This window comes from Ranitomeya variabilis, chromosome 5 (genome assembly GCF_051348905.1).
Source record: "Ranitomeya variabilis isolate aRanVar5 chromosome 5, aRanVar5.hap1, whole genome shotgun sequence".
NCBI classification, from domain to species: Eukaryota; Metazoa; Chordata; class Amphibia; order Anura; family Dendrobatidae; genus Ranitomeya; species Ranitomeya variabilis.
Window position 1 is genome coordinate 601804421 of NC_135236.1, and position 27859 is coordinate 601832279.

The 27859-nt window shown below is 44.1% G+C and overlaps 2 protein-coding genes across 3 annotated transcripts in view; both read right to left on the minus strand.

Moving 5' to 3' along the window:
- Window positions 1–917: 917 nt before the first annotated feature.
- LOC143776563 (uncharacterized) overlaps window positions 918–27859 on the minus strand; it is a 43784-nt gene continuing 16842 nt past the window's right edge. For both annotated transcript variants that reach the window (XM_077266038.1, XM_077266039.1), the window contains exon 3: window positions 918–1626. In XM_077266038.1, coding sequence (XP_077122153.1) covers window positions 1615–1626 — 12 coding nt within the window. In that variant the 3' untranslated portion in view covers window positions 918–1614. The remainder of the gene's footprint in view (window positions 1627–27859) is intronic.
- Window positions 11007–26870, minus strand: LOC143773457 (uncharacterized). Its single transcript, XM_077260906.1, has 4 exons — window positions 26796–26870; window positions 12280–12421; window positions 12024–12174; window positions 11007–11943 (listed from the first exon to the last, which is right to left on the minus strand). Exons 1-4 carry the CDS (start codon window positions 26868–26870, stop codon window positions 11280–11282), a joined length of 1032 nt encoding a protein of 343 aa, XP_077117021.1. The 3' UTR covers window positions 11007–11279.

Below are 27859 nucleotides of genomic sequence, written 5' to 3' on the forward strand. Positions count from 1 at the left end.
CCAAGAGTGTGCAAAGCAGTCATCAACGCAAAAGGTGGCTACTTTGAAGAACCTAGAATATAAGACATATTTTCAGTTGTTTCACACTTTTTTGTTAAGTATATAATTCCACATGTGTAAATTCATAGTTTTGATGCCTTCAGTGCGAATGTACAATTTTCAGTCATGAAAATACAGAAAAATCTTTAATTTAGAAGGGGTGTCCAAACTTTTGGTCTATACTGTATTTCTAAAGTCCGTTAACGATATGTAAATGAGGCCTTTGACTAGTCAATGGGGTGTTAGCGTCCTCATGCTAGTCAGCCCAGTAAGAATGTTATGCCCCTGTGGGCGTGAGAACATAAATTACAAGTGCCGGTGTAATCGCAAGCACTATACTTACCTCGGATGTGTGCGCGGCTTCTTCCCTTCTCATCATTGATCATCTGAAGCCGGGTGTACACGTCCTGGCTTCAGAGAGGCGCATTGCGCATGATTGGAAGTGCAGAAGACTTATAGGAAAATTTGTAATTTAATTAGCAAGAAGCTGCTCATCTACTCGGTCTCTGCCTACCTGACTTGGACTGTGTCATTATATTTTTTTTGTACATTATTTATTTAGCAATTTAAAGTATGATAATCACAAGTTATTAGTTGCTTTTTCCCATTTAGAGAAATTTACATTTATTTTTAACTGACTAACCAATTTTTTTTTTATTTATTTATTTATTGAGCTGATAATCTATCATCATCTCTGCCACTCTCTAGAATTCATTTATCAATGGTTTAAGAGTGAGTGATCGGCCCAAGAAATGGGGATGTAAAAAGGAATATCATAAGTGGAGCATTTTACTGTAATGACATTTGTTACAAAAATCTTGTACTATTGATTTGGAAGAATTTGTAATGGTTACAATTCAAGAAACACAGAAAACCAGTCATTTCCATGCAATCATTCTTTAATAGTTGCACAGTAACAATATTTGCCAGAGAAAATAAATAAACTTAGGCCACAGATTCCACACATTCCTAATAAACATATCCAAATGTGCTAAAAAAAAGGAACAAAGTAGGTAGGGGCCTAAGATGCTGCTGTCACATGCAGCAGAAACTATGCCCATAAGTAGGGATGAACTATAACAATTTAGTGTTACCACAAACTTGTGTTCATTTACTCCCACAATTGGGCATGTCTTAAATACATGCATTGTTGAAGTCTCACGTGCATGCTGTGCTTGTCTGTTAAGTTTTAAAAGATTCAGGTTTTTATGTCTAGGAATATTGGACGCTTGAAGCTCAATACAAGAAAAAAAAAAAAAGTTGAAGTACAAAAGACAAATACTAGGACAATGCTTGCAATGGATCATCATAACACGTAGACAGGAAAAAGGTGTGGCAGTTGGGCACACTTCATGAATGGGAATTATTAAAATAAATTAGGATAAGTTAATGCATGTCAGTAATTAATTTATTGGAAAAAAAGAAAACCAAGCTGTAAGACAAAAGGACAGAATTCTGTCTTTTCAAATGTACTGTATATTCATGTTAACATATCCCAAAGGCAACAACAACAAAGGGCAGTCCAACAAGCAGTTAAGCAGGCATTTTCTCCAGAATCGTCCCTTCTTCTCTCTTCTACAATGTATACTAAGAAAGGAAGAGGAAGCAAAAATAGGTTACATTTTCAAACAACAAGTATATTCGATTCTATAATTTACTAAAAGGGTTTGGCAACTTTCTGATTTTTGCACATATGTGCACCAAATTTATGCAACCAATTTTTTTAATGCACAGGAAATAGCCAGCAAAGTCTATTATTTATATAATATTATTACATGAGCAACATTTGAAAAGAGCTGGCCCTCATTAAATACAGTCTAATTAGAGCTTACAGTGCTCCTTTCTAGAATATTGACTTATTGACGGTTCATTGAGGGTACATCATTACCTGCCTTTATTAAACAACGATGCACACGGAACCTCTTCATGCTCTAGTTTCTACACAAAGACAGCGCTTTACAAAAAGGACATTGCCGATATAACAGCCATTTTATTCTCTTAGAACTACAATGCCATGTAAAAGTTTGGGCACCCCTGATCAAAATTACTGCTATTGTGAGCAGTTAAGCAAGTTGAAGATGAAATTATCTCTAAAAGGCCTAAAAAGTAAAGATTAGTGATGAGCGAGTATACTCGTTGCTCGGGTGATCTCCGAGTATTTGTGACTGCGCGGAGATTTAGTTTTTCTTGCCGCAGCTACATGAATTGCGACTGTTAGACAGCTTGATTACATGTGGGGATTCCGTAGCAACCAGGCAACCCCCACATGTACTCAGGCTGGCTAGCAGCCATAAATCATCAGCAGCTGTGTCAACAAAAACAATATCTCCGAGGAGTCAGAAATACTCGGAGATCACCCAAAAACCCGAGCATTGAGTACACTCGCTCATCACTAATACAGATTACACATTTCCTTTGTAGAGTAGTAGCACCCCCTACCATTTTCATCCATTCTTCCCTGGAAAATTCTTCCAGTCTTGCATGCTCTACTATTTTGAGGTCTATCCACAGATTTTCAATGATGTACAGATCAGGGGACTGTGAGGACCATTGTAAAATCTTCAACTTACACCTTGTGAGGTAGTCTACTGTGGATTTTGACGTGTGTTTAAGATCATTATCCATTTGTAGAAGACATCCTCTTTTCAGCTTCAGCTTTTTTTACAGATGGTGTTATGTTTGCATCAAATTGTTGAAATTTCATTGAATCATTCTTCCCTCTACTCGTGAAATGTTCCCAGTGCCATTGGCAACACAACCCCAAAGCATGATGGATTCACCTCTATGATTAACCCCTTTCTGCCATTAGACGTACTATTCCGTCCATGTGACCCGGGCCCTACTTCCCATGGACGGAATAGTACATCATAGGCGATCGGCCGCGCTCACGGGGGGAGCGTAGCCGATCTCCGCCGGGTGTCAGCTGATTATTACAGCTGACATCCTACACTATGTGCCAGGAGTGGTCACGGACCGCTCCCGGCACATTAACCCCCGGGACACTGCGATCAAACATGATCGCAGCGTTCCGGCAGCATAGGGAAGGGAGGGGGCTCCCTGTGTGCTTCCCTGAGACCCTCGGAACAACGCGATGTGATCGCGTTGTTCAGAGGGTCTCCTACCTCCTTCTCCCTGCAGGCCCCGGATCCAAAATGGCCGCTCCTTCCGGGTCCTGCGAGGTGGCTTGCAAGCGCCCGCTCAGAGCAGGCGTCGGCAAGCCTGGAGCACTGCCTGTCAGATCGCTGATCTGACACAGTGCTTTGCAAAGTGTCAGATCAGCGATCTGACACTATAGCATGATGTCCCACCCTGGGAAAAAGTTTAAAAATATATTATATATATATATATATATATATATATATATATATATATATATATATATATAGTTCCAATAAATACAATTGTTTATCTAAATAAAAAAAAAAACACAATAAAAGTACACATAGTTAACCCCTTCAGTGATGACCGTAAAAAAAAAAAACCCGAGGCAAAAAAACAATGCTTTATTATCATACCGCCGAACAAAAAGTGGAATAACACGTGATCAAAAAGACGGATATAAATAAACATGGTACCGCTGAAAACTTCATCTTGTCCCGCAAAAAACGAGCTGTCATACAGCATCATCAGCAAAAAAATAAAAAAAAAGTTATAGTCCTCAGAATAAAGCGATGCAAAAATAATTATGTTTTATATAAAATAGATTTTATCGTATGAAAGCACCAAAACATAAAAAAATGATATAACTGAGGTATCGCTGTAATCGTACTGACCCGAAGAGTAAAACTGCTTTATCAATTTTATCAAACGTGGAAAGGTCAAAACACCCCCCCCAGAAGAAATTCACGAATTGCTGTTTTTTGTTCATTCTGCCTCAGAAAAATCGGAATAAAAAGCGATCAAAAAATGTCACGTGCCCGAAAATGGTACCAATAAAAACGTCAACTCGTCCCGCAAAAAACAAGACCTCACATGACTCTGTGGACCAAAATATGGAAAAATTATATCTCTCAAAATGTGGTCCGCAAAAACTATTTTTTGCAATAAAAAAGCGGCTTTTAGTGTGTGACAGCTGCCAATCATAAAAATCCCCTAAAAAAACAGCTATAAAAGTAAATCAAACCCCCCTTCATCACCCCCTTAGTTAGGAAAATATAATAAAATTAAAAAAATGTATTTATTTCCATTTTCCCATTAGGGTTAGCGTTGGGGCTAAAGTTAGGGTTAGGGTTGGGGCTAAAGTTTGGGTTTGGATTACATTTACGGTTGGGATTAGGGGTGTGGTTAGGGTTGGGATTAGGGTTAAGGGTGTGTTTGGCTAAGGCTATTTTCACACTTGCGTCGTGTGACGTACGTCGCAATGCGTCGTTTTGGTGAAAAAACGCATCCTGCAAAGTTGCCTGCAGGATGCGTTTTTTCTCCGTAGACTTGCATTAGTGACGCATTGCGACATATGGCCACACGTCGCATCCATTTTCTACCGCGCATGCACGGCCAAAACTCCGCCCCCTCCTCTCGGGACTGCAGAATGGGCAGCGGATGCATTGAAAAACTGCATCCACTGCCCACGTCATGCAGTTATTTCACAACGTCCGTCGGTACGTCGGCCCGATGCATTGTGACGGGCCCATACCAACGGAAGTGTGAAAGTAGCCTTAAGGTGTCAGTTGGAATTGGGGGGTTTCCACTGTTAAGGCGCATCAGGGGCTCTCCAAACGTGACATGTTGTCCGATCTCAATTGCAGCCAATTATGCGTTGAAAAAGTAAAACAGTGCTCCTTCCCTTCCGAGCTCTCCCGTGCGCCAAACAGGGGATTACCCCAACATATGGGGTATAAGCGTATTCAGGACAAATTGGACAAAAACTTTTGGGGTCCAATTTCTCTGGTTACCCTTGGGAAAAAAAATTTGGGGGGTTAAAAAAATCAAATGATTTTTTATTTTCACTGCTCTGCGTTATAAACTGTAGTGAAACACTTGGGGGTTCTAAGTTCTCACAACACATCTAGATAAGTTCCTTGGGGGGTCTAGTTTCCAATATGGGGTCACTTGTGGGGGGTTTCTACTGTTTGGGTACATCAGGGGCTCTGCAAATGCAACGTGACGCCTGCAGACCAATCCATCTAAGTCTGCATTCCAAACGGCGCTCCTTCCCTTCCGAGCTCTGCCATGCGCCCAAACGGTGGTCCCCCCCCACATATGGGGTATCAGCGTACTCAGGACAAAGTTCTATTTTAACCACAGGACTGCTTTCCAAAATGCATCAGTCTTATTTAGATGTTCTTTTGCATACTTGTGATGATAACCTCTCCTGCATCCTCACCATAAAAGTTTTCCTCTGATGATTCTTCCATGAAGACCATATTTAGGCAGACAAAAGAGAGTATGTTCAGCTTACCACGCCGTGTAATGCAGAGTCCCAGGAATCGATTTCACCTGAAGGGTGCTAATCCTGCCTGTGATTTCGGCCAAATGGCAACAAGGAAGGAGGGAGGAGTGGGTGAGCACAGCCATCCTGGTATTGTAAAAAAAGACTAATTCTCACAATATAAAAAGGTGAAGGTTAAAAACCACCTGTTTTTAACCTTCACCTTTTTATGTTTCAAGTCTTTTTTACAATATCTGGATGGCTGTGCTCAATCACTTCTCCTACCTTCCTTGTTTCCATATTTATGCAGGTGTCTATATGAACCCTGTAGCTACGTTTTATTGGCACAAGGCTAGAGGAGGCTGGGTCTTTATAAGGCCGGCGTCACACTCGGCGTAAGACAATACGGTCCGTATTTTACGGCCGTAATACGGCCGAAATACGGTGAAATGTTCCCAAAATAGTGATCCGTAGGCAGGGTGTGTCAGCGTATTTTGCGCATGGCATCCTCCGTATGTAATCCGTATGGCATCCGTACTGCGAGATTTTCGCGCAGGCTTGCAAAACCGACATCTAATGGATTTATGTGCTCAAATGTTCATTAAAACATATATACAGTATATATATATATATATATATATATATGTCATTGAGACACATATATATATATTCTGTTTTTAGATTTCATTCAGCGCGATATCTGTGAACAGCCGGTAATTCAATTGCCGGCTTTTCATTTCTCCTGCACAAACCCGACAGGATATGAGACATGATTACATACAGTAAACCATCTCATATCCCCTTTTTTTTTGCATATTCCACACTACTAATGTTAGTAGTGTGTATGTGCAAAATTTCAGCGCTGTAGCTGCTAAAATAAAGGGTTAAATGGCGGAAAAAATTGGCGTGGGCTCCCGCGCAATTTTCTCCGCCAGAATGGTAAAGCCAGTGACTGAGGGCAGATATTAATAGCCTAGAGAGGGTCCATGGTTATTGGCCCCCCCGTGGCTAAAAACATCTGCCCCCAGCCACCCCAGAAAAGGCACATCTGGAAGATGCGCCTATTCTGGCACTTGGCCACTCTCTTCCCACTCCCTGTAGCGGTGGGATATGGGGTAATGAAGGGTTAATGCCACCTTGCTATTGGAAGGTGACATTAAGCCAGATTAATAATGGAGAGGCGTCAATTATGACACCTATCCATTATTAGTCCAATTGTAGGAAAGGGTTAAAAAAACACACACACATGATTTAAAAGTATTTTAATGAAATAAACACAGCGGTTGTTGTAATAATTTATTGTTCTCTCAAATCCATTTGCAGTCCCTCGCTTGGCAACATAATAAACGCACAAGATACATACCCTCAGATGAACCGTCACGTCCCACGAGGTAATCCATCTGAAGGGGTTAATTAATATTACAAGCAGGAGCCCTGCTATAATGCAGCTGTGCTCCGTGCCTGTAATTCCCCGGCGAATGAATGAAATGTAGGTCATTGACCTACATTTCCTTCAGTAGCGGTGAGGCGCCCTCTGGTGGATGTTCTCATGAACTGCAGCCTGGGAACTTTTTCCCACGCTCCAGGTCATATGAGGACATCCACCAGGGGGCGCATCACCGCGACTGAAGGAAATGTAGGTCAATGACCTACATTTCATTCATTCGCCGGGGAATTACAGGCACGGAGCACAGCTGCATTATAGCAGGGCTCCTGCTTGTAATATTAGTTAACCCCTTCAGATGGATTACCTCGTGGGACGTGACGGTTCATCTGAGGGTATGTATCTTGTGCGTTTATTATGTTGCCAAGCGAGGGACTGCAAATGGATTTGAGAGAACAATAAATTATTACAACAACCGCTGTGTTTATTTCATTAAAATACTTTTCAATCATGTGTGTGTGTGTTTTTTAACCCTTTCCTACAATTGGATTAATAATGGATAGGTGTCATAATTGACGCCTCTCCATTATTAATCTGGCTTAATGTCACCTTACAATAGCAAGGTGGCATTAACCCTTCATTACCCCATATCCCACCGCTACAGGGAGTGGGAAGAGAGTGGCCAAGTGCCAGAATAGGCGCATCTTCCAGATGTGCCTTTTCTGGGGTGGCTGGGGGCAGATGTTTTTAGCCACGGGGGGCCAATAACCATGGACCCTCTCCTGGCTATTAATATCTGCCCTCAGTCACTGGCTTTACCGCTCTGGCGGAGAAAATTGCGCGGGAGCCCACGCCAATTTTTTCCGCCATTTAACCCTTTATTTTAGCAGCTACAGCGCTGAAATTTTGCACATACACACTACTATCATTAGTAGTGTGGAATATGCAAAAAAAAGGGGGATATGAGATGGTTTACTGTATGTAATCATGTCTCATATCCTGTCGGGTTTGTGCAGGAGAAATGAAAAGCCGGCAATTGAATTACCGACTTTTCACTAACACCGCTGCGTATTTCTCGCAAGTCACACTGCTGGTCCGTGTGGAATCCGTATTTTTCTCGCCCCCATAGACTTTCATTGGCGATTTTTTTGCGCAGTACGCTGACAAACGCAGCATGCTGCGATTTTGTACGGCCGTAGAAAGCCGTATAATACTGAACCGTAATATACGGCTAATAGGAGCAGCCCCATTGAGAATAATTGTGCCGTATGTTATGCGAGTTTTACGGACGTAGTTTCTGCGCTCTTACGTCCGTAAAACTCGCCAGTGTGACGCCGGCCTAAGGCTATGTTCACACGTTCAGGATTTCCATCCTTTTTTTTTCCTGACTGAAACTGCAGGTCTCTGCAGAAAACGCAGGTGCGTTTTTTGGTGCGTTTTTGGTGCGTTTTTTGGTGCGTTTTTTAGTGCGTTTTTTAGTGCGTTTTTTGATGCAGTTTTGTCTGCAGATTGTCTGTGTTTGACAGAAATAAAGTTTACTGCAGTGGGGAGGAAAAAAAAAAAAAAATGATGTCATTTCCTTGTCCAACCCTTTTCTTCTTCCATCCTCCATTTTGGAACTTAACACACCAAAATGAGTGGACGTGTTTGTAATGACAGCGCTCTGCAGAGTGCTGAGAGTAGGCCAGATGACAGCCCGCGGATCCAGCTCCGCACACCACACCGGATTGCGATCCTGGGGTTGATTCTTCTAATCTTGAATCGTCATAAACGTCAGGTAAGCAGATGTCTGTTTGTTTTATATATTGGGTTATGGGTACATGTCCACGTTCTGGAAACGCTGTGTGTTTGGCGCTGCGTGGGGCCGCAGCGCCAAACATGCAGCGTCCAGATGTAACAGCATAGTTGAGGGGATTTCATGAAATCACCTGTCCACTGTGTGTCATGCGTCAGCCCTGCGACTCTGGACATGCTGCGCGTCTTTTATGATCACAGCATGTCCGTGTTCCTTGCTGAGAAGCTGCGGCTCCGCAAGGAATAAAACAGGGCCCTATGCGTGGGGTGCGATGATGCCGGATTTGTACAATGAACACATCTGGCATCATTGCGTCCCAGAAGGGGGTGGGCCTTCCTGAATGTGGACACGTACCCTTACATAATCCACATTGTTTTACAGGCATGTTGGATATATTTTTCATTGTTGTGTTTACAAAATATATATATTTTTTTTTATTTTAGAGGCTGCGGCAGAGAAGACGTGCGCAGAAAAGGATGTGGGTGCACCCGCTTGTAGCAGACCGAACGGAGAAGGGGCACTTTCATGTGCTGTACAATGATTTGAGGAGGTAAGTAGAAATATATTGAATGACTAATTTACATTTTTTTGCTAGCAATACTTGTGAAGTAACCCTTTTTTGTGTTTCTTTTTAATTTTTCAGATATCCTGAAAAATTTATCTCTTTTTGTCGGCTACCAATTACGGCCTTCGACAGACTTCTTACCATCCTGGCACCCCATTTAAAACGGCAAGACACGGTGATGAGGAAGTCCATCTCTGCTGAGGAAAGGCTGCTCATCACCTTGCGGTAAGTAACAATTTTTCAGGGGGGAATGTAGTTAGGTCTCTATTTTACACGTCTCTGTGTCCAGTATGTGTGATTAAACCCACCCAGTCCTCCTGTTGGACAGGGGGCACACATACACACACACACACGTGAGATACGGGCGAGTGTTGGATGGTAATCCCCGGCCCTGCCGCCTGCACTCTGGAGCGGAGTGTGCACCCACATACCAATACATGGAGCCGCACGCTCCACAACGGAGTGCATGCAGCAGGTCCGGGGATTACCATGCAACACTCGGTCATATCTCGCATGCGTGTGTGCACAAGTCCCATCAGGCTTTCTATTTAAATTTTTTACACCCTTTGTGTTGTGCTGGGTGTTAATGCCATCATTATTGAATGGTGCTGGACGCATATTATAGCGGCTTTACTTGTGACATGTTGTAATTACCTTTTTGTGTGACATTTCTAATTTTCTTTTTTGTTTCTTTGCAGATTTTTGGCCACAGGAGAGAGCTATACATCACTGCACCTCCAATTTAGAGTTGGTAAATCTACCATCTCTAACATTGTGAGGTGTACATGTACCGTCATCTGGCAGAAGTTGCAACCTATAGTGATGCCTTCCCCAACCGAGGAGACTTGGCTGCAGGTTGCAGCAGGCTTTCAGTCTGTGGCCAATTTCCCAAACTGCATAGGTGCAGTCGATGGTAAACATGTAAGGGTTCAGCAGCCCCCACGATCAGGATCACGCTTCTTTAATTATAAGAAGTATTTTTCAGTGGTCCTGATGGCGGTGGCTGATGCCCATTACAAATTTGTTGCCATTGATGTTGGTGCCTATGGTAGTACTGGGGATTCTCGGGTGTTGCGAACGTCACAGATTGGGATGCAAATTCTTCGAGATGGCGGCACGCTCCCAGCCCCAAGACCTTTGCCGGGTTCCACACATCCAGTGCCCTTTGTGATGGTATCGGATGAGGCGTTTCCCTTAACGACAACCCTGCTGCGCCCATACCCACGAAGGGGACTGGATGCCCGACGGAGGATTTTTAATTATCGGCTGAGTCGTGCACGCAGATATGTGGAATGCACCTTTGGGATCATGACTAGTCAGTGGAGGATCTTTCACACTGCCATTCAGTTGGACACAGACACCGTTGATGCTGTGATAAAGGCTTGCTGTGTACTCCACAACTATGCTCGTGAGTACAACACTGACGTAGATGTGGAGTACCAGCAGGCAGTATTTAATCCAGTGGTCAACGGGGGTCTGGGCAGGCCGTCCAACTCGGGTGTGCGTGTGAGAGAATCCTTCACTGACTACTTCATGAGTCCAGAAGGTGCCGTGCACTGGCAATACTCCTGTGCTGGTGTTGAGCAGCCTGACCAGCAGAGAAGGATGCATCTACACTGACCCCCCCAGAAATGTTGCCGACATCGCTGATAACAGTTTTGCCAACATCCCGAAGAATGAGAAACGCCAGCAACCAACACAAAAGTTTGAAAAAAAATTTTTTTGTTTCATGTTACCAAAAAAAGTTTTAAATAATTGGTTGTAAGATCAATAAAAAATCTATTTGGGTGTAATTTGTTTTTTTTGTTTTTTTTTTGGCTAAAAAAATTTTGGTGTTTTATGAAAATAATAGCAGTATGACGTATACAATTGTTAACACATCAACACATAAACCACTAATTGATAGCCCATAAACCCAGGATAGCGGCCTTGACCGCATTGTAATAAAGACGAGAATATTATGTGTGAAATATAATATATTTAAAAGAACACAAATTCTTTGCAATATTTACAAAAGATTTTTCAATTTGAAAAAAACAAAAAAAAGCCCCTTTCAAAGGCAACCGGCAACTGGAGCTAAAAAACAAACAAAAAAAAACTCGGTGCCACTGAAAACTTTTGCCCACGTTCAATTCATAAAAGTATATTCTGGAGAATAGAGGAAATTTGATCCCTCTGATTGATATGGTGCTCCCCCCATATGCTGCGAACTTCCTCTATCTCCAGAAGTAACTTGGCTGTGGGCCAAATACTGGGGTCTGGAAGCTGGTGTTTCCGGTGTTCGGTGTCGGGGCCTGAAAAGTCCCAACACCCCCATCAGAACTTCATTGTATGGAGATATCGGAGCAGGGTCCTCCAGAGCAGTGAGGGACATCTGGACCATGGACATGAAAAGAGATTGTCTATCCGGTGGCAGGGAGCGTGTTTTTCTTGCCACAGTTATTGCGAAGGAGTCGCAGTGGTCATCAGAACTTGATTTTTTTAATAGATCTAACGTGTCGCAAGCTATTTGGACAGTTTGGTCATCTTGGTTTTTCTTTGTTTTTTTTTTTTTTTTCTCTGCTGCCACCGGATAGACAGATCTCTTCTCCACTCTCACAGCTTCTGCGGAATCAGATGCTTCAGCAGCTGCTGAACTAGATGTTGATGCAGCAGCTGCTGAAGTGGATGCTGATTCAGCAGAAGCTGTGGGAGTGGAGGTAGAGATGGTCCCTCCCACTCCAGAGGAACTGCCTGCTCCATCCTCTTTGTCGCTGTCCTCCAAATCACCCACCGACATGTTTCCTTCCGTCCTGTTGGAGAAAAAAAAAACATCAATTTTTAGCACAACATATTATATTTAAATAATCATGTGGAGTGGATTTTAACTTACTTTCTCAATGTCCTACTGGACACAAGAAACTGCAGCTCTTCGCTAAAGGGAAATTTACTTTTGATTGGCGAAGAGCCACTCTTAGAACATTCGTTCAGGAACTTCGTGAAACGGTCTCTGACTGAGCGCCAACGTTTCCTCACATCGTTATCTACCAAAAAAAGGTTACAAAATACAAAAACATTTTTTGTGAGATCTAAACAAATTAGATTTTTAATATACTCAAGGTTTACTAAATAAATTTAAATAAAATTACCAATTTGCTGCTGTGTACTCCCTGGATACTTGTCCCAATCTGGGATAAGGTCTCGTACTATTTTAGTCCAGGCTAGTTCCCGGAAATATTTATCCTTGTAGGATTCATCAGCTGGGTCCCACAAGGCCGGATAATCCCGAACCTACAATAAATACAATAGTGTCATCTCATAATCTATAGCGCGACCAAGTAATGTTAAACAATTGCTGGAATTGTTTGTGTTTGGTGTGAACTTTAGTATTGTGCTAAGTCGCCGGACACAGGGACAACTCTCCCATCCTAAATACCGGATGGGAGTAGTAGTCCGATACGGCGACTTAGCACAATAGAGGCATATCGTCGCATGGGGACGGACACACGTATTTAAGTATTTAAGTGCCACGTATAAGTGCCACGTGCCACGTATTTAAGTGCCACGTATAAGTGCCACGTGCCACGTATTTAAGTGCCACGTATAAGTGCCACGTGCCACGTATTTAAGTGCCACGTGCCACGTATTTAAGTGCCACGTATTTAAGTACCACGTATTTAAGTGCCACGTATAAGTACCACGTGCCACGTATTTAAGTGCCACGTGCCACGTATTTAAGTGCCACGTGCCACGTATTTAAGTGCCACGTGCCACGTATTTAAGTGCCACGTGCCACGTATTTAAGTGCCACGTATTTAAGTGCCACGTGCCATGTGCCACGTATTTAAGTGCCACGTGCCACGTATTTAAGTGCCACGTATTTAAGTGCCACGTGCCACGTATTTAAGTGCCACGTATAAGTGCCACGTGCCACGTATTTAAGTGCCACGTGCCACGTATTTAAGTACCACGTATTTAAGTGCCACGTGCCACGTATTTAAGTGCCACGTATTTAAGTACCACGTATAAGTGCCATGTGCCACGTATCACGTATAAGTGACACGTATCACGTATTTAAGTGCCACGTATCACGTATTTAAGTGCCACGTATCACGTACAAGTGCCACGTATTTAAGTGCCACGTCTTTCATTTGCACGTATTTTTCCTATTGTAAGGTGGCATTAATCCCGGTTAATAATGGAGAGGCGTTAATAAGACGCCTATCCATTATTAATCCTATTAAAGGGTTAAATGGCGGAAAAAATTGGCGTGGGCTCCCGCGCAATTTTCTCCGCCAGAATGGTAAAGCCAGTGACTGAAGGCAGATATTAATAGCCAGAAGAGGGTCCATGGTTATTGGCCCCCCCTGGCTACAAACATCTGCCCCCAGCCACCCCAGAAAAGGCACATCTGGAAGATGCGCCTATTCTGGCACTTGGCCACTCTCTTCCCACTCCCGTGTAGCGGTGGGATATGGGGTAATGAGGGGTTAATGCCACCTTGCTATTGTAAGGTGGCATTAAGCCCGGTTAATAATGGAGAGGCGTCAATAAGACGCCTATCCATTATTAATCCAATGAAAGGGTTAAAAAAAAAAAACACAAACACTAGAAAAAAAATATTTTAATGAAATAAAGACACACACTTTTTGACCATATTTTATTGTACGCTCAATCCGTCCTGAAGACCCTCGACCTGAAAAAGACGCAAAATAAAAAAACAAATTCATACTCCCTGGCCCTGTCCGCAGAAATCCATCGAGGGTCCCACGAAGATCTTCCATGGAGAACAGACACATCCAGAGATATGTCTGCTCTCCACGGCTGCAGCAACACACTGACAGGAGCCATAGTTCCTGTCGGTGTGTCACTGCGCATGCGCGAGCGAGTTTACCGGCGGTCATTGACCCCGGCTCTCTCGCTTAACGGCAGTGCTGCGTGGGAAAGTTCAACGCAGCTGTACTGCCGTTAACCGAGACGCCGGCGCCATTGAGCTCCGGGACAGTACGCGATACACTGCTAGGAGCTTCGCTCCTGGCAGTGTATCGCCGGAGAGCAGCCGATCGGCGTGGGACACTCGGTTATGGATTCTGCGGACAGGGAGTATGAATTTGCTTTATTATTTTGGGATTTTTTCATTGAGGATCGAGGGCTTCGCCTACAAGTGTGCTGTTGGTGAGTATATACTCTGTGTTATGTGTTGTATGTACTGTACTGTGAGTCATGTATGTGTATTGTGTGTTTGTGTTTGGTGTGAACTTTAGTATTGTGCTAAGTCGCCGGACACAGGGACAACTCTCCCATCCTAAATACCGGATGGGAGTAGTAGTCCGATACGGCGACTTAGCACAATAGAGGCATATCGTCGCATGGGGACGGACACACAGACTTACCAAATCAATCAGACGCCCGACATCGATCCCCATGCGACGGTATAACTCCATGATGACAGTCTCTTCGTGACACAGTCGGGACCACACACGCCGCCCACGGACTTCCGCCCACGCACTTCCGCCCGCTCCCCCGCACTTCCTGCAGCAGCGGTTCTGCACATCAAACCGCAGTAAAACACGCAGATATATTTTTGATCTGCGTGTTTTACTGCGATTTTGACCTCACAATGGAGGTCTATGGGTGCAGAACCGCTGCGGTTCAGGACGAAGAATTGACATGCTCCTTCTTTTTTCCGGGAGCTATTCCGCACGGCTTTTTTTTTTAAATTTCCGGACCATGTGCACAGTGTGTCCTGTTTTCCATAGGGTACAGTGTACTGTACCCTGCATGGAAAACAGCTGCGGAACCGCAGCGGCAAAACCGCCGCGGTTCCGCGGTAAAAAACGCACTGTGTGAACATGGCCTAAAGCTGTGAAATTTGCAACATTTGGCCTTTCCCAATGATTACAGTAAACAAGCAATAACCCTAACAAGTTATTTAAGGTCTGAAAACTTAGTCATAGTTGTCTGAGCACAAAAATCTCCAAGGGTGCACATATTTTTGCATTGGAACATTTTCCTTTTTGCAATTTTTAAACTGTCAAAAACGACTATATAGCTAATATGTTTTTTTGCCTAAAATACAAAAGGAAACAGTTATTTTGATCAGGGGTGCGCAAACTTTTCCAAGTCGCTGTATAATGTAATTTTTTGTAAAAATTAATTAAAAAAGTGGTCAACCTCTAATGGATTCAATTGTAATAAGAGAAAAAAATATATAAAATTTCATTTCATTTATATACAGTGGAAATTGTAAAACGTGGTCAGGTATTTTTAAACAAGTAATTTTTATACAGTGAGTAAACACTTTGGACTCTTTATCACAATTGTCTAATAAAATGCCAGGTTCTCCAGAGCAGCTAGACTAAACATTTCTAGGTCATCCTGAGAAATGAAAGCACTTTATAGCTATAGGCAAAATGGTCATTTTTATAATTTTTTTACTTGAATCAAATGGGCTTTCTGGGACTTTTTTTTTACCAATTGCCTCAGAACTAACAGACAGGTAGATGCTAACTACCTGCCTGTTGTGCCCAGTGATGATCTCTGTTGGCACATTGGGGTCATAGTCGGCAATTCGGTGGATTCTATTAAAGTCATGCCAACAGAGCAGCAGCATCTCTTCCACTCTGCTCTGTTGACAGGGCTGCTAAGATCATGATTGTCAGCTGCCTAACTGCGGGAAGCTGGCTGTCAATCAGCATTACGCCGGAAGTCATGCTCCATTGACAGAGCAGCCCGGAAGAACACCTGCTCTGTTGGCATGGACCAGCTGAATCGCTGGCACCAGGTACAACAGGTAGTATGGTTAAACTGTCCCTTTAGACCTGTAGGGACTGGCCTATTTCCAAGTTACTTACATTTATTTTTTCTTCATTTTGCTGTACACAAAGCTCACAAGTGGATTTGGACATGCAATCCCTTCTCACACTTCGTTCAGTTTCACACATCAGTTTCATGGTTTTTGATTGGACCATCATTTTTACACTGTCCGCAGGTCTTCTGACAAAGTCAACAGCTGCACATAAGCCAAAAACTGACAGGCAGCCTATCAGAACCTGCCTCTGAAAAGACGATCCTTTCCACATCATAGTAAATTATTTGCAGCTCACATATAAGAACTTCCATTATCTATATTATTGTTGCACCTGTTTTCAGGTGTCGTTCTTTTGGGATGATAATTTAGGGAAAAAAATTAAACATTGCAGTTAGAGACCATTGTGAATTCCAATCCATAAAATTGGCTACCATAATATATATTTAACCCTTTAATCCCATTTGGCGTACTATCCCATCGAGATGACCTGGGACTTAATTCCCAGTGACGGGATAGTACGTCATGGGCGATCGGCCGCGCTCACGGGGGGAGCGTGACTGATCACCGACGGCTGTCAGCTGATTATTACAGCTGACATCCGGCACTATGTGCCAGGAGCGGTCACGGACTGCTCCCGGCACATTAACCCCCGGAACACTGCAATCAAACATGATCACAGCGTTCCGGCGGCATAGGGAAGCATCGCGCAGGGAGGGGGCTCCCTGCGGGCTTCCCAGAGACCCTCGGTACAAAGCGATGTGATAGCGTTGTACCGAGCGTCTCCTCCCTGCAGGTCCCGGATTCAAAATGGCCGCAGGGCTCCTGCCGGGTCCTGCAGGGGGGTAGCTTGCAAGCGCATGCTCAGAGCAGGCGCTTGCAAGCCTGCAGCACTGCCTGTCAGATCGCTGATCTAACAGTGCTGTGCCAAGTGGCAGATCAGCGATCTGACACTAACATGATGTCCCCCCTGGGGCAATGTTATAAAGTTAAAAAAATCTATATATTTACATATGTAAAAAAACAAATTCCTAAAGAAAAAAATAAATAAAATATTGTTCCAATAAATACATTTCTTTATCTAAATACAAAAAAAACAATAAAAGTACACATATTTAGCATAACCGCGTCCATAACAACCCGACCTATAAAACTGTCCCACTAGTTAACCCCTTCAGTGAACACCGTAAAAAGAAAAAAAAGCAAGGCAAAAAACGATGCTTTATTATCATACCGCCGAACAAAAAGTGAAATAACACACGATCAAAAAGACGGATATAAATAACCATGGTACCGCTGAAAACGTCATCTTGTCCCGCAAAAAACGAGCAGCTATACAGCATCATCAGCGAAAAAATAAAAAAGTTATAGCCCTCAGAATAAAGCGATGCAGAAATATTTTCTATATAAAATAGGTTTTATCGTATAAAAGCACCAAAACATTAAAAAAAAAAATGATATACCGTATATACTCGAGTATAAGCCGACCCCAGTATAAGCCGACCCCCATAATTTTGCCACAAAAAACTGGGAAAACTTATTGACTCGAGTATAAGCCTAGGGTGGAAAATGCAGCAGCTACCGGTGAATTTAAAAAATAAAAATAGATGCTCCATACCGTTCATTATGGCCCCATAGATGCTCCATATAAAGCTGTGCCACATATAATGCTCTGCACCGTTCATTATGGCCCCATAGATGCTCCACATAAAGCTGTGCCATATATAATGCTCTGCACCGTTCATTATGGCCCGATAGATGCTCCACATAAAGCTGTGTCATATATAATGCTCTACACCGTTCATTTTGGTCCCATAGATGCTCCACATAAAGCTGTGCCATATATAATGCTCTGCACTGTTCAGTATGGCCCCATAGATGCTCCACATAAAGCTGAGCCATATATAATGCTCTGCACCGTTCATTATGGTCCCATAGATGATCCATATATAGCTGTGCCACATATAATGCTCTGCACCGTTCATTACGACCCCATAGATGCTCCATATAAAGCTGTGCCATATATAATGCTCTGCACCGTTCATTATGGCCCCATAGATGCTCCATATAAAGCTGTGCCACATATAATGCTCTGCACCGTTCAGTATGGCCCCATAGATGCTCCACAGAAAGCTGTGCCATATATAATGCTCTGCACCGTTCAGTATGGCCCCATAGATGCTCCATATAAATCTGTGCAATATATAATGCTGCTGCAATAAAAAAAAAAAAATGACATACTCACCTCTCTTGCTGCCCGCAGCTCCTCAGCGTCCCGTCTCGGCGTCTCTCCGCACTGACTGTTCAGGCAGAGGGCGGAGCGCACACTAGTACGTCATCGCGCCCTCTGACCTGAACAGTCAGAGCAAGAGGACGGGAAGACGGACCGGCGCCCGGCGGGTGGAACGTGGACAGGTAACTATGACATACTCACCTGCTCCCGGCGTCCCTGGCTCCTTATCCCGGACAAATGGTCTCCGGGTGCCGCAGCCTCTTCCTCTGTCAGCGGTCACCGTTACCGCTGATTAGCCCCTTCCCGACCTTTGACGCATACGCTGCGTCATGAAAGTCGGTGCCAATCCGACCTGTGACGCAGCGTATGCGTCATGGAGGGATCGCGCTCCTGCAGATCGGGTGAAAGGGTTAACTCCAATTTCACCCGATCTCCAGGAACAGGGGGAGTGGTGCTTCAGCCCAGGGGGGGTGGCTTCACCCCCTCGTGGCTACGATCGCTCTGATTGGCTGTTGAAAGTGAAACTGCCAATCAGAGCGATTTGTAATATTTCACCCAAAAAAACGGTGAAATATTACAATCCAGCCATGGCCGATGCTGCAATATCATCGGCCATGGCTGGAAAACCTAATCTGTCCCCCACCACACCCACCGATCTCCTCCCCAGTGCTCCGTTACGTGGTCCGCCCCCCTAAGTCGTCCTGTCCGCTCCTCCGTCCTCCTGTCCGCTCCCCCCGTGCTCCGGTCCCCCCTCCCTGTGCTCCGGTCCCCCCCCCCCCCCGTGATCCGATCACCCCCCTTTCATACTTACCGGGCCTCCCGGTGTCCGTCCGGCTTCTCCATGGGCGCCGCCATCTTCCAAAATGGCGGGCGCATGCGCACTGCGCCCGCCGAATCTGCCGGCTGGCAGATTCGTTTCAGATGTATTTTGATCACTGCGATATAGCCTATCACAGTGATCAAAATAAAAAAAATAGTAAATGACCCCCCTTTATCACCCCCATAGTGACAATAATAAAAATAAAATATATATATATTTTTTTTCTACTAGGGTTAGGGTTAGAACTAGGGTTAGAATTAGGGGTAGGGTTAGGGGTAGGGTTAGGGCATGTGCACACAGTGCGGATTTGGCTGCGAATCCGCAGCGGATTGGCCGCGGATCCGCAGCGGATTGGCCGCTGCGAATTCGTATCAGTTTTCCATCACGTTTACAGTACCATGTACACCTATGGAAAACCAAATCCGCTGTGCCCATGGTGCGGAAAATACCGTGCGGAAACGCTGTGTTGTATTTTCTGCAGCATGTCAATTTTGTGCGGATTCCGCAGCGTTTTCCACCTGTTCCTCAATAGGAATCCGCAGGTGAAATCCGCACAAAAAAACACTGGAAATCCGCTGTAAATCCGTAGGTAAAACGCAGTGCCTTTTACCTGCGGATTTTTCAAAAATGGTGCGGAAAAATCTCACACGAATCCGCAAAGTGGGCACATAGCCTTAGGGTTAGGGTTGGAATTAGAGTTAGGGTACCGTCTCACAGTGGCACTTTGATCGCTAAGACGGTACGATCCGTGACGTTCCAGCGATATCCATACGATATCGCTGTGTCTGACACGCAGCAGCGATCAGGGACCCTGCTGAGAATCGTACGTCGTAGCAGATCGTTTGGAACTTTCTTTCGTCGCTGGATCTCCCGCTGTCATCGCTGGATCGTTGTGACAGCGATCCAGCGATGCGTTCGCTTGTAACCAGGGTAAACATCGGGTTACTAAGCGCAGGGCCGCGCTTAGTAACCCGATGTTTACCGTGGTTACCAGCGTAAAAGTAAAAAAAAAAAAACGTACATACTCACATTTCGGTGTCCTTCAGGTCCCTTGCCGTCTGCTTCCCGCTCTGACTGTCTGCCGGCCGGAAAGTGAGAGCACAGCACAGCAGTGACGTCACCGCTGTGCTCTGCTCTCACTGTACGGCGGCACTCAGTCAGAGCGGGAAGCAGACGGCAAGGGACCTGAAGGACACCGAAATGTGAGTATGTACGGTTTGTTTTTTTTTACTTTTACGCTGGTAACCACGGTAAACATCGGGTTACTAAGCGCGGCCCTGCGCTTAGTAACCCGATGTTTACCCTGGTTACCCGGGACCTTGGCATCGTTGGTCGCTGGAGAGCGGTCTGTGTGACAGCTCCCCAGCGACCACACAACGACTTTCCAACGATCACGGCCAGGTCGTATCGCTGGTCGTGATCGTTGGTAAATCATTATGTGAGACGGTACCCTTAGGGTTGGAATTAGGGCTAGGGTTGGAAATAGGGTTAAGATTAGGCTTGTGGTTAGGGTTAAGGATAGGGTTAGGGTTGTGTTGGGGTTACAGTTGTGGGTAGGGTTGGGATTAGGGTTAGGGTTAGGGTTGGATTTAGGGTTACGGGTGTGTTGGGGTTAGGGTTGTGTTGGGGTTAGGGTTGTGACTAGGGTTATGGCTACAGTTGGGATTAGGGTTAGGGGTGTGTTGGGGTTAGTGTTGAAGTTAGAATTGAGGGGTTTCCACTGTTTAGGCACATCAGGGGTCTCCAAACGCAACATGGCGCCACCATTGATTCCAGCCAATCTTGCGTTCAAAAAGTCAAATGGTGCGCCCTCCCTTCCAAGCCCCGACGTGCGCCCAAACAGTGGTTTACCCCCACATATGGGATACCAGCGTACTCAGGACAAACTGGGCAACAACTATTGGGGTCCAATTTCTCCTGTTACCCTTGCAAAAATAAAAAATTACTTGCTAAAACATAATTTTTGAGGAAAGAACAATTATTTTTTATTTTCACGGCTCTACGTTATAAACTTATGTGAAGCACTTGGGGGTTGAAAGTGCTCAGCACACATCTAGATAAGATCCTTTTGGGGTCTAGTTTCCAAAATGGGGTCACTTGTGGGGTGTTTCTACTGTTTTGGCACATCAGGGGCTCTGCAAATGCAACGTGACGCCCACAGACCATTCCATCAAAGTCTGCATTTCAAATGTCACTACTTCCCTTCCAAGCCCTGACGTGCGCCCAAACAGTGGTTTACCCCCACATATGGGGTACCAGCATACTCACAACAAACTGGGCAACAAATATTGGGGTCCAATTTCTCCTGCTACCCTTGTGAAAAAAAAATTGCTTGCTAAAACATCTTTTTTGAGGACAGAAAAATGATTTTTAATTTTCACGGCTCTGCGTTGTAAACTTCTGTGAAGCACTTGGGGGTTGAACGTGCTCACCACACATCTAGATAAGTTCTTTGGGGGGTCTAGTTTCCAAAATGGGGTCACTTGTGGGGGGTTTCTACTGTTTAGGCACATCAGGGGCTCTGCAAACGTAACATGATTCCCGCAGACCATTCCATCAAAGTCTGCATTCCAAATCGTCACTACTTCGCTTCCGAGCCCCGGCATGTGCCCAAACAGTGGTTTACCCCCACATATGGGGTATCAGCGTACTCAGGAGAAACTGGACAACAACTTTTGTGGTCAAATTTTTCCTGTTACCATTGGGAAAATTAAAAAATTCTGGGCTAAAAAAATATTTTTGCGGAAAGAAAACACATTATTTTCACGGCTCTGCGTTATAAACTTCTGTGAAGCACTTGGGGGTTCAAAGTGCTCACCACACATCTAGATAAGTTCCCTTGGGGGTCTAGTTTCCAAAGTGGGGTCACTTGTGGGGAGTTCCTACTGTTTAGGCACATCAGGGGCTCTGCAAATGCAACGTGACGCCCGCAGAGCATTCCATTAAAGTCTGCATTTCAAATCGTCACTACTTCCCTTCCGATCCCCAACGTGTGCCAAAACAGTGGTTTACCCCCACATATGGGGTATCAGCGTACTCAGGAGAAACTGCACAACAACTTTTGGGGTCCAATTTCTCCTCTTACCCTTGGGAAAATAAAAAATTGTGGGTTAAAAATCATTTTTGAGGAAAGAAAAATAATTTTTTATTTTCATGGCTCTGCGTTATAAACTTCTGTGAAGCACTTGGGGGTTCAAACTGCTCACCACACATCTAGATTAGTTCCTTGGGAGGTCTAGTTTCCAAAATGGGGTCACTTGTGCGGGAGCTCCAATGTTTAGGCACACAGGGGCTCTCCAAACGCGACATGGTGTCCGCTAATGATTGAAGCTAATTTTCCATTCAAAAAGCCAAATGGCGTGCCTTCCCTTCCGAGCCCTGCCGTGCGCCCAAACAGTGGTTTACCCCCACATATGGGGTATCATCGTACTCAGGACAAACTGGACAACAACATTTGGGGTCCAATTTCTCCTATTATCCTTGGGAAAATAAAAAACTCCGGGCTAAAAATCATTTTTGAGGAAAGAAAAATAATTTTTTATTTTCATGGCTCTGCGTTATAAACTTCTGTGAAGCACCTGGGGGTTTTAAGTGCTCACTATGCATCTAGATTAGTTCCTTGGGGGGTCTAGTTTCCAAAATGGGGTCACTTGTGGGGGAGCTCCAATGTTTAGGCACACAGGGGCTCTCCAAACCTGACATGGTGTCCGCTAACGATGGAGATAATTTTTCATTCAAAAAGTCAAATGGCGCTCCTTCCCTTCCGAGCCTTGTCATGTGCCCAAACAGTAGTTTACCCCCACATATGAGGTATTGGCGTACTCAGGAGAAATTGCCCAACAAATTTTAGGATCCATTTTATCCTGTTGCCCATGTGAAAATGAAAAAATTGAGGCTAAAAGAAATTTTGTGTGAAAAAAAAGTACTTTTTCATTTTTACGGATTAATTTGTGAAGCACCTGGGGGTTTAAAGTGCTCACTATGCTTCTAGATAAGTTCCTTGGGGGGTCTAGTTTCCAAAATGGGGTCACTTGTGGGGGAGCTCCAATGTTTAGGCACACGGGGGCTCTCCAAACGCGACATGCTGTCCGCTAAAGATTGGAGCCAATTTTTCATTCAAAAAGTCAAATGGCGCTCCTTCCCTTCCGAGCCCTGCCGTGCGCCCAAACAGTGGTTTACCCCCACATATGAGGTATCAGCGTACTCAGGACAAATTGGACAACAACATTCGTGGTCCAGTTTCTCCTTTTACCCTTGGGAAAATAAAAAAATTGTTGCGAAAAGATCATTTTTGTGACTAAAAAGTTAAATGTTAATTTTTCCCCTCCATGTTGCTTCTGCTGCTGTGAAACACCTGAAGGGTTAATAGACTTCTTGAATGTGGTTTTGAGCACCTTGAGGGGTGCAGTTTTTAGAATGGTGTCACTTTTGGGTATTTTCAGCCATATAGAACCCTCAAACTGACTTCAAATGTGAGGTGGTCCCTAAAAAAAATGGTTTTGTAAATTTTGTTGTAAAAATGAGAAATCACTGGTCAAATTTTAACCCTTATAACTTCCTAGCAAAAAAAAAATGTTGTTTCCAAAATTGTGCTGATGTAAAGTAGACATGTGGAAAATGTTATTTATTAACTATTTTGTGTCACATAACTCTCTGGTTTAACAGAATAAAAATTCAAAATGTGAAAATTGCAAAATTTTCAAATTTTTCGCCAAATTTCCGTTTTTTTCACAAATAAACTCAGAAATTATCGACCTAAATTTACCACTAACATGAAGCCCAATATGTCACGAAAAAACAACCTCAGAACCGCAAGGATCCGTTGAAGCGTTCCTGAGTTATTACCTCATAAAGGGACACCGGTCAGAATTGCAAAAAATGGCAAGGTCATTAAGGCCAAAATAGGCTGGGTCATGAAGGGGTTAGAGGAATGAATATGCTGCTCCACCCCTATGGGAGTGGAGTCCATATTCATAACTTTAATGAGCGGTCCCACGTGACCGCTGAACAGTGGACGAGCTGCAGCACCGAAGACCGTGGGACGGGCAGGGGAAGCGCCAGGAGCGTCGGGACTAGGTGAGTATGCGACAGTCCTCTCTCCCCCTCACCCACCGACCCCACCGCCGATCATGACTTGAGTATAAGCCGAGAGGGGCACTTTCAGCCCAAAAATTTGGGCTGAAAATCTCGGCTTATACTCGAGTATATACGGTAAATGAGGTATCGCTGTAATCGTACTGACCCAAAGAATAAAACTGCTATATCAATTTTACCAAACGTGGAACGGTATAAACTCCCCCCCCCCCAAAAAAAAAAAAGAAATTCATGAATAGTTGGTTTTTGGTTATTCTGTCTCACAAAAATCGGAATAAAAAGCAATCAAAAAATGTCAATAAAAACGTCAACTCGTCCCGCAAAAAAACAAGACCTCACATAACTCTGTGGACAAAAATATGGAAAAATTATAGCTTTCAAAATGTGGAGACGCAAAAACTATTTTTTGCAATAAAAAGCGTCTTAGTGTGTGACAGCTGCCAATCATAAAAATCCGCTATAAAGAGTAAATCAAACCCCCCTTCATCACCCCCTTAGTTAGGGAAAAATAATAAAAAAATTTAAAAAAATGCATTTAGTTCCATTTTCCCATTAGGGTTAAAGTTGGGGCTAAAGTTAGGGTTTGGATTACATTTACGGTTGGGATTAGGGTTAGGGGTGTGGTTGGGATTAGAGGTGTGGTTGGGATTAGGGTTAGGGGCATGTTCGGGTTAGGGGTGTGGTTAGGGTTATGGTTAGAGGTGTGTTTGGGTTAGGGTTTCAGTTAGAATTGGGGGTTTCCACTGTTTAGGCACATCAGGGGCTCTCCAAACGCGTCGAGGCGTCCAATCTCAATTCCAGCCAATTCTGTGTTGAAAAAGTAAAACTGCTCCTTCCCTTCCGAGCTCTCCCGTGCGCCCAAATAGGGGTTTACCCCAACATATGGGGTATCAGCATACTCAGGACAAATTGGACAACAACTTTTGGGGTCCAATTTCTCGTTACCCTTGGGAAAATAAAAATTTGGGGGGCTAAAAAACCAATTTTTCAGAAAAAAAAAGTTTTTTTATTTTCACGGCTCTGCGTTAGAAACTGTAGTGAAACACTTGGGGGTTCAAAGTTCTCACAACACATCTAGGTAAGTTCCTTGGGGGGTCTAGTTTCCAATATGGGGTAACTTATGGGGGGTTCTACTGTTTAGTTACATCAGGGGCTCTGCAAATGCAACGTGACGCCTGCAGACCAATCCATCTAAGTCTGCATTCCAAACGGCGCTCCTTCCCTTCCGAGCTCTGCCATGTGCCCAAACGGTGGTTCCCCCCCACATATGAGGTATCAGCATACTCAAGACAAATTGGACAATAACTTTTTGGGTCCAATTTCTCTTGTTACCCTTGGAAAAATACAAAACTGGGGGCTAAAAAATAATTTGTGTGGAAAAAAAAAAGAATTTTTATTTTCACGGCTCTGCGTTATAAACTGTAGAGAAACACTTGGGGGGGTCAAAGCTCTCAACACATCTAGATAAGTTCCTTAGGGGGTCTACTTTCCAAAATGGTGTCACTTGTGGAGGGGTTTCAATGTTTAGGCACATCAGAGGCTCTCCAAACGTGACATGGCGTCCCATCTCAATTCCAGTCAATTTTGCATTGAAAAGTCAAAGGGCGCTCCTTCCCTTCTGAGCTCTGCCATGCGCCCAAACAGTGGTTTAACCCCACATATGGGGTATCGGCATACTCAGGACAAATTGTACAACAACTTTTGGGGTCCAATTTCTCCTGTTACCCTTGGTAAAATAAAACAAATTGGAGCTGAAGTATATTTTTTGAGAAAAAAAGTTAAATGTTCATTTTTTTTTTTTTTAAACATTCCAAAAATTCCTATGAAACACCTGAAAGGTTAATAAACTTCTTGAATATGGTTTTGAGCACCTTGAGGGGTGCAGTTTTTAGAATGGTGTCACACTTGGGTATTTTCTATCATATAGACCCCTCAAAGTGACTTCAAATGTGATGTGGTCCCTAAAAAAATGGTGTTGTAATAATGAGAAATTGTTGGTCAACTTTTAACCCTTATAACTCCCTAACAAAAAAAGTTGGTTCCAAAATTGTGCTGATGTAAAGTAGACATGTGGGAAATGTTACTTATCAAGTATTTTGTGTGACATATCTCTGTGATTTAAGGGCATAAAAATTCATTTTTTGCACAAATAAACGCAGGTAATATCAAAGAAATTTTACCACTATCATGAAGTACAATATGTCGCGAGAAAACTATGTCAGAATCACCGGGATCCGTTGAAGTGTTCCAGAGTTATAACCTCAAAGGGACAGTGGTCATAATTGTAAAAATTGGCCCGGTCATTAACGTGCAAACCACCATTTGGGGTTAAGGGGTTAAAGGGTAGCAAATTGTATAGGAATAAAAGTGCTGCTGAAGGAGAAAATCAATCCAAGGTATAGTTCATCACTTTTACTGGAACAACAAAATCAGGTTACAAGGCTACACTACTCAATATCATCGCTTTTGATTTATCCAGCATGGTTACATAATGTTTCGTTATGGGCAGTTTATACAAGTTCACTAGAACTGCACAAGTTCTTCAACCTTTTTGGAGCAAGCAAAAGTATTTAAAAACATTTGCACCTTTGTCAGGTTGCCTGAGGGAAGAGCACCAAAATGCATAGTTTGTTTTGACAAAATTTTTGTAGATATTGTCGCTTTCACTCATTGGCATCATCGGACATCAGTCTGATCCTCCTTAGCTTACTTTGTAATCTTCATTAAATCTCAGACTAAGAGCCCAGGAACCAGCTGATTTCAACACAATTTCCTGAGTAGACATAACTCAGGTAATAGCATTATCAGATCTTTTTTTTTTTTTTTAATATACTGTTGAGTGACCCTATATTGAAGGTGTATCTCCCCAAAAACCCATATTAATTTATATAGGGTTACTGTCAGGACTCAAACCCAGCAGCTATTATGCACCAGGTGGCAGCTCTTCCCTCTGAGCTATTCAGCTCGCTGGACTGTTTCTTGCTAACCCAGATAATAGTACCTGCGTTGCTCCTGATTGGCTCAGCGCTGTGATTTCCCGATTGAACTCCCTAATTAAACCTGGCATTGCACTTCCTTCCTTGAAAGATCATGGAGCTACCAGCCTTTAATCTAACTTCTTTCCACCTATTGCTTATCCTCAAGATCAGACCTGGGCAAACTGCGGCCCGCGGGCCACAGCCGGCCCTCTGGCTGGCTCAGTCCGGCCCGTGGACCGAAACAGCCGTGGGGCTGGAAATCAGTGGTCCACGGGCTGCACAATGCCCGCCCGCTCGCTGTTTCCATGTGCGCCATGGCTCTGCACCGCTGACTCCTTTGGTGGAGGAGGGGCCTCCGGCCACTTCCTCCACCAATCAGCGTGTGAAACAGTTGATGCGATTACGTCATTTCATAGTGTCAGCTGTGTACTCCGGAGAGTCCGCGCACTGGAGGCATGGAGAGAAGCAGAGTGCCAGGGACCGGGACCGAGGTGAATGTGTTTTTTTTCCTCATGTGTATGGGCTATTTGGGTGGGCATGGGGTGGCTATGGGGGTGACATGGTGTTGCACACATGGGGTGACGACATGGTGCAGCATATGGGGGCGACATGCGGCACATGGGGAGGCTATAGGGGCATCATGCGGCACATGGGGAGGATATGGGGCTCATGCAGTGCATATAGGGAGGCTGTGCGGGGCTCATGCAGTCCATATAGGGAGGCTGTGCGGGGCTCATGCAGTGCATATAGGGAGGCTGTGCGGGGCTCATGCCGCATATGGGGGAGACCGTGTGGG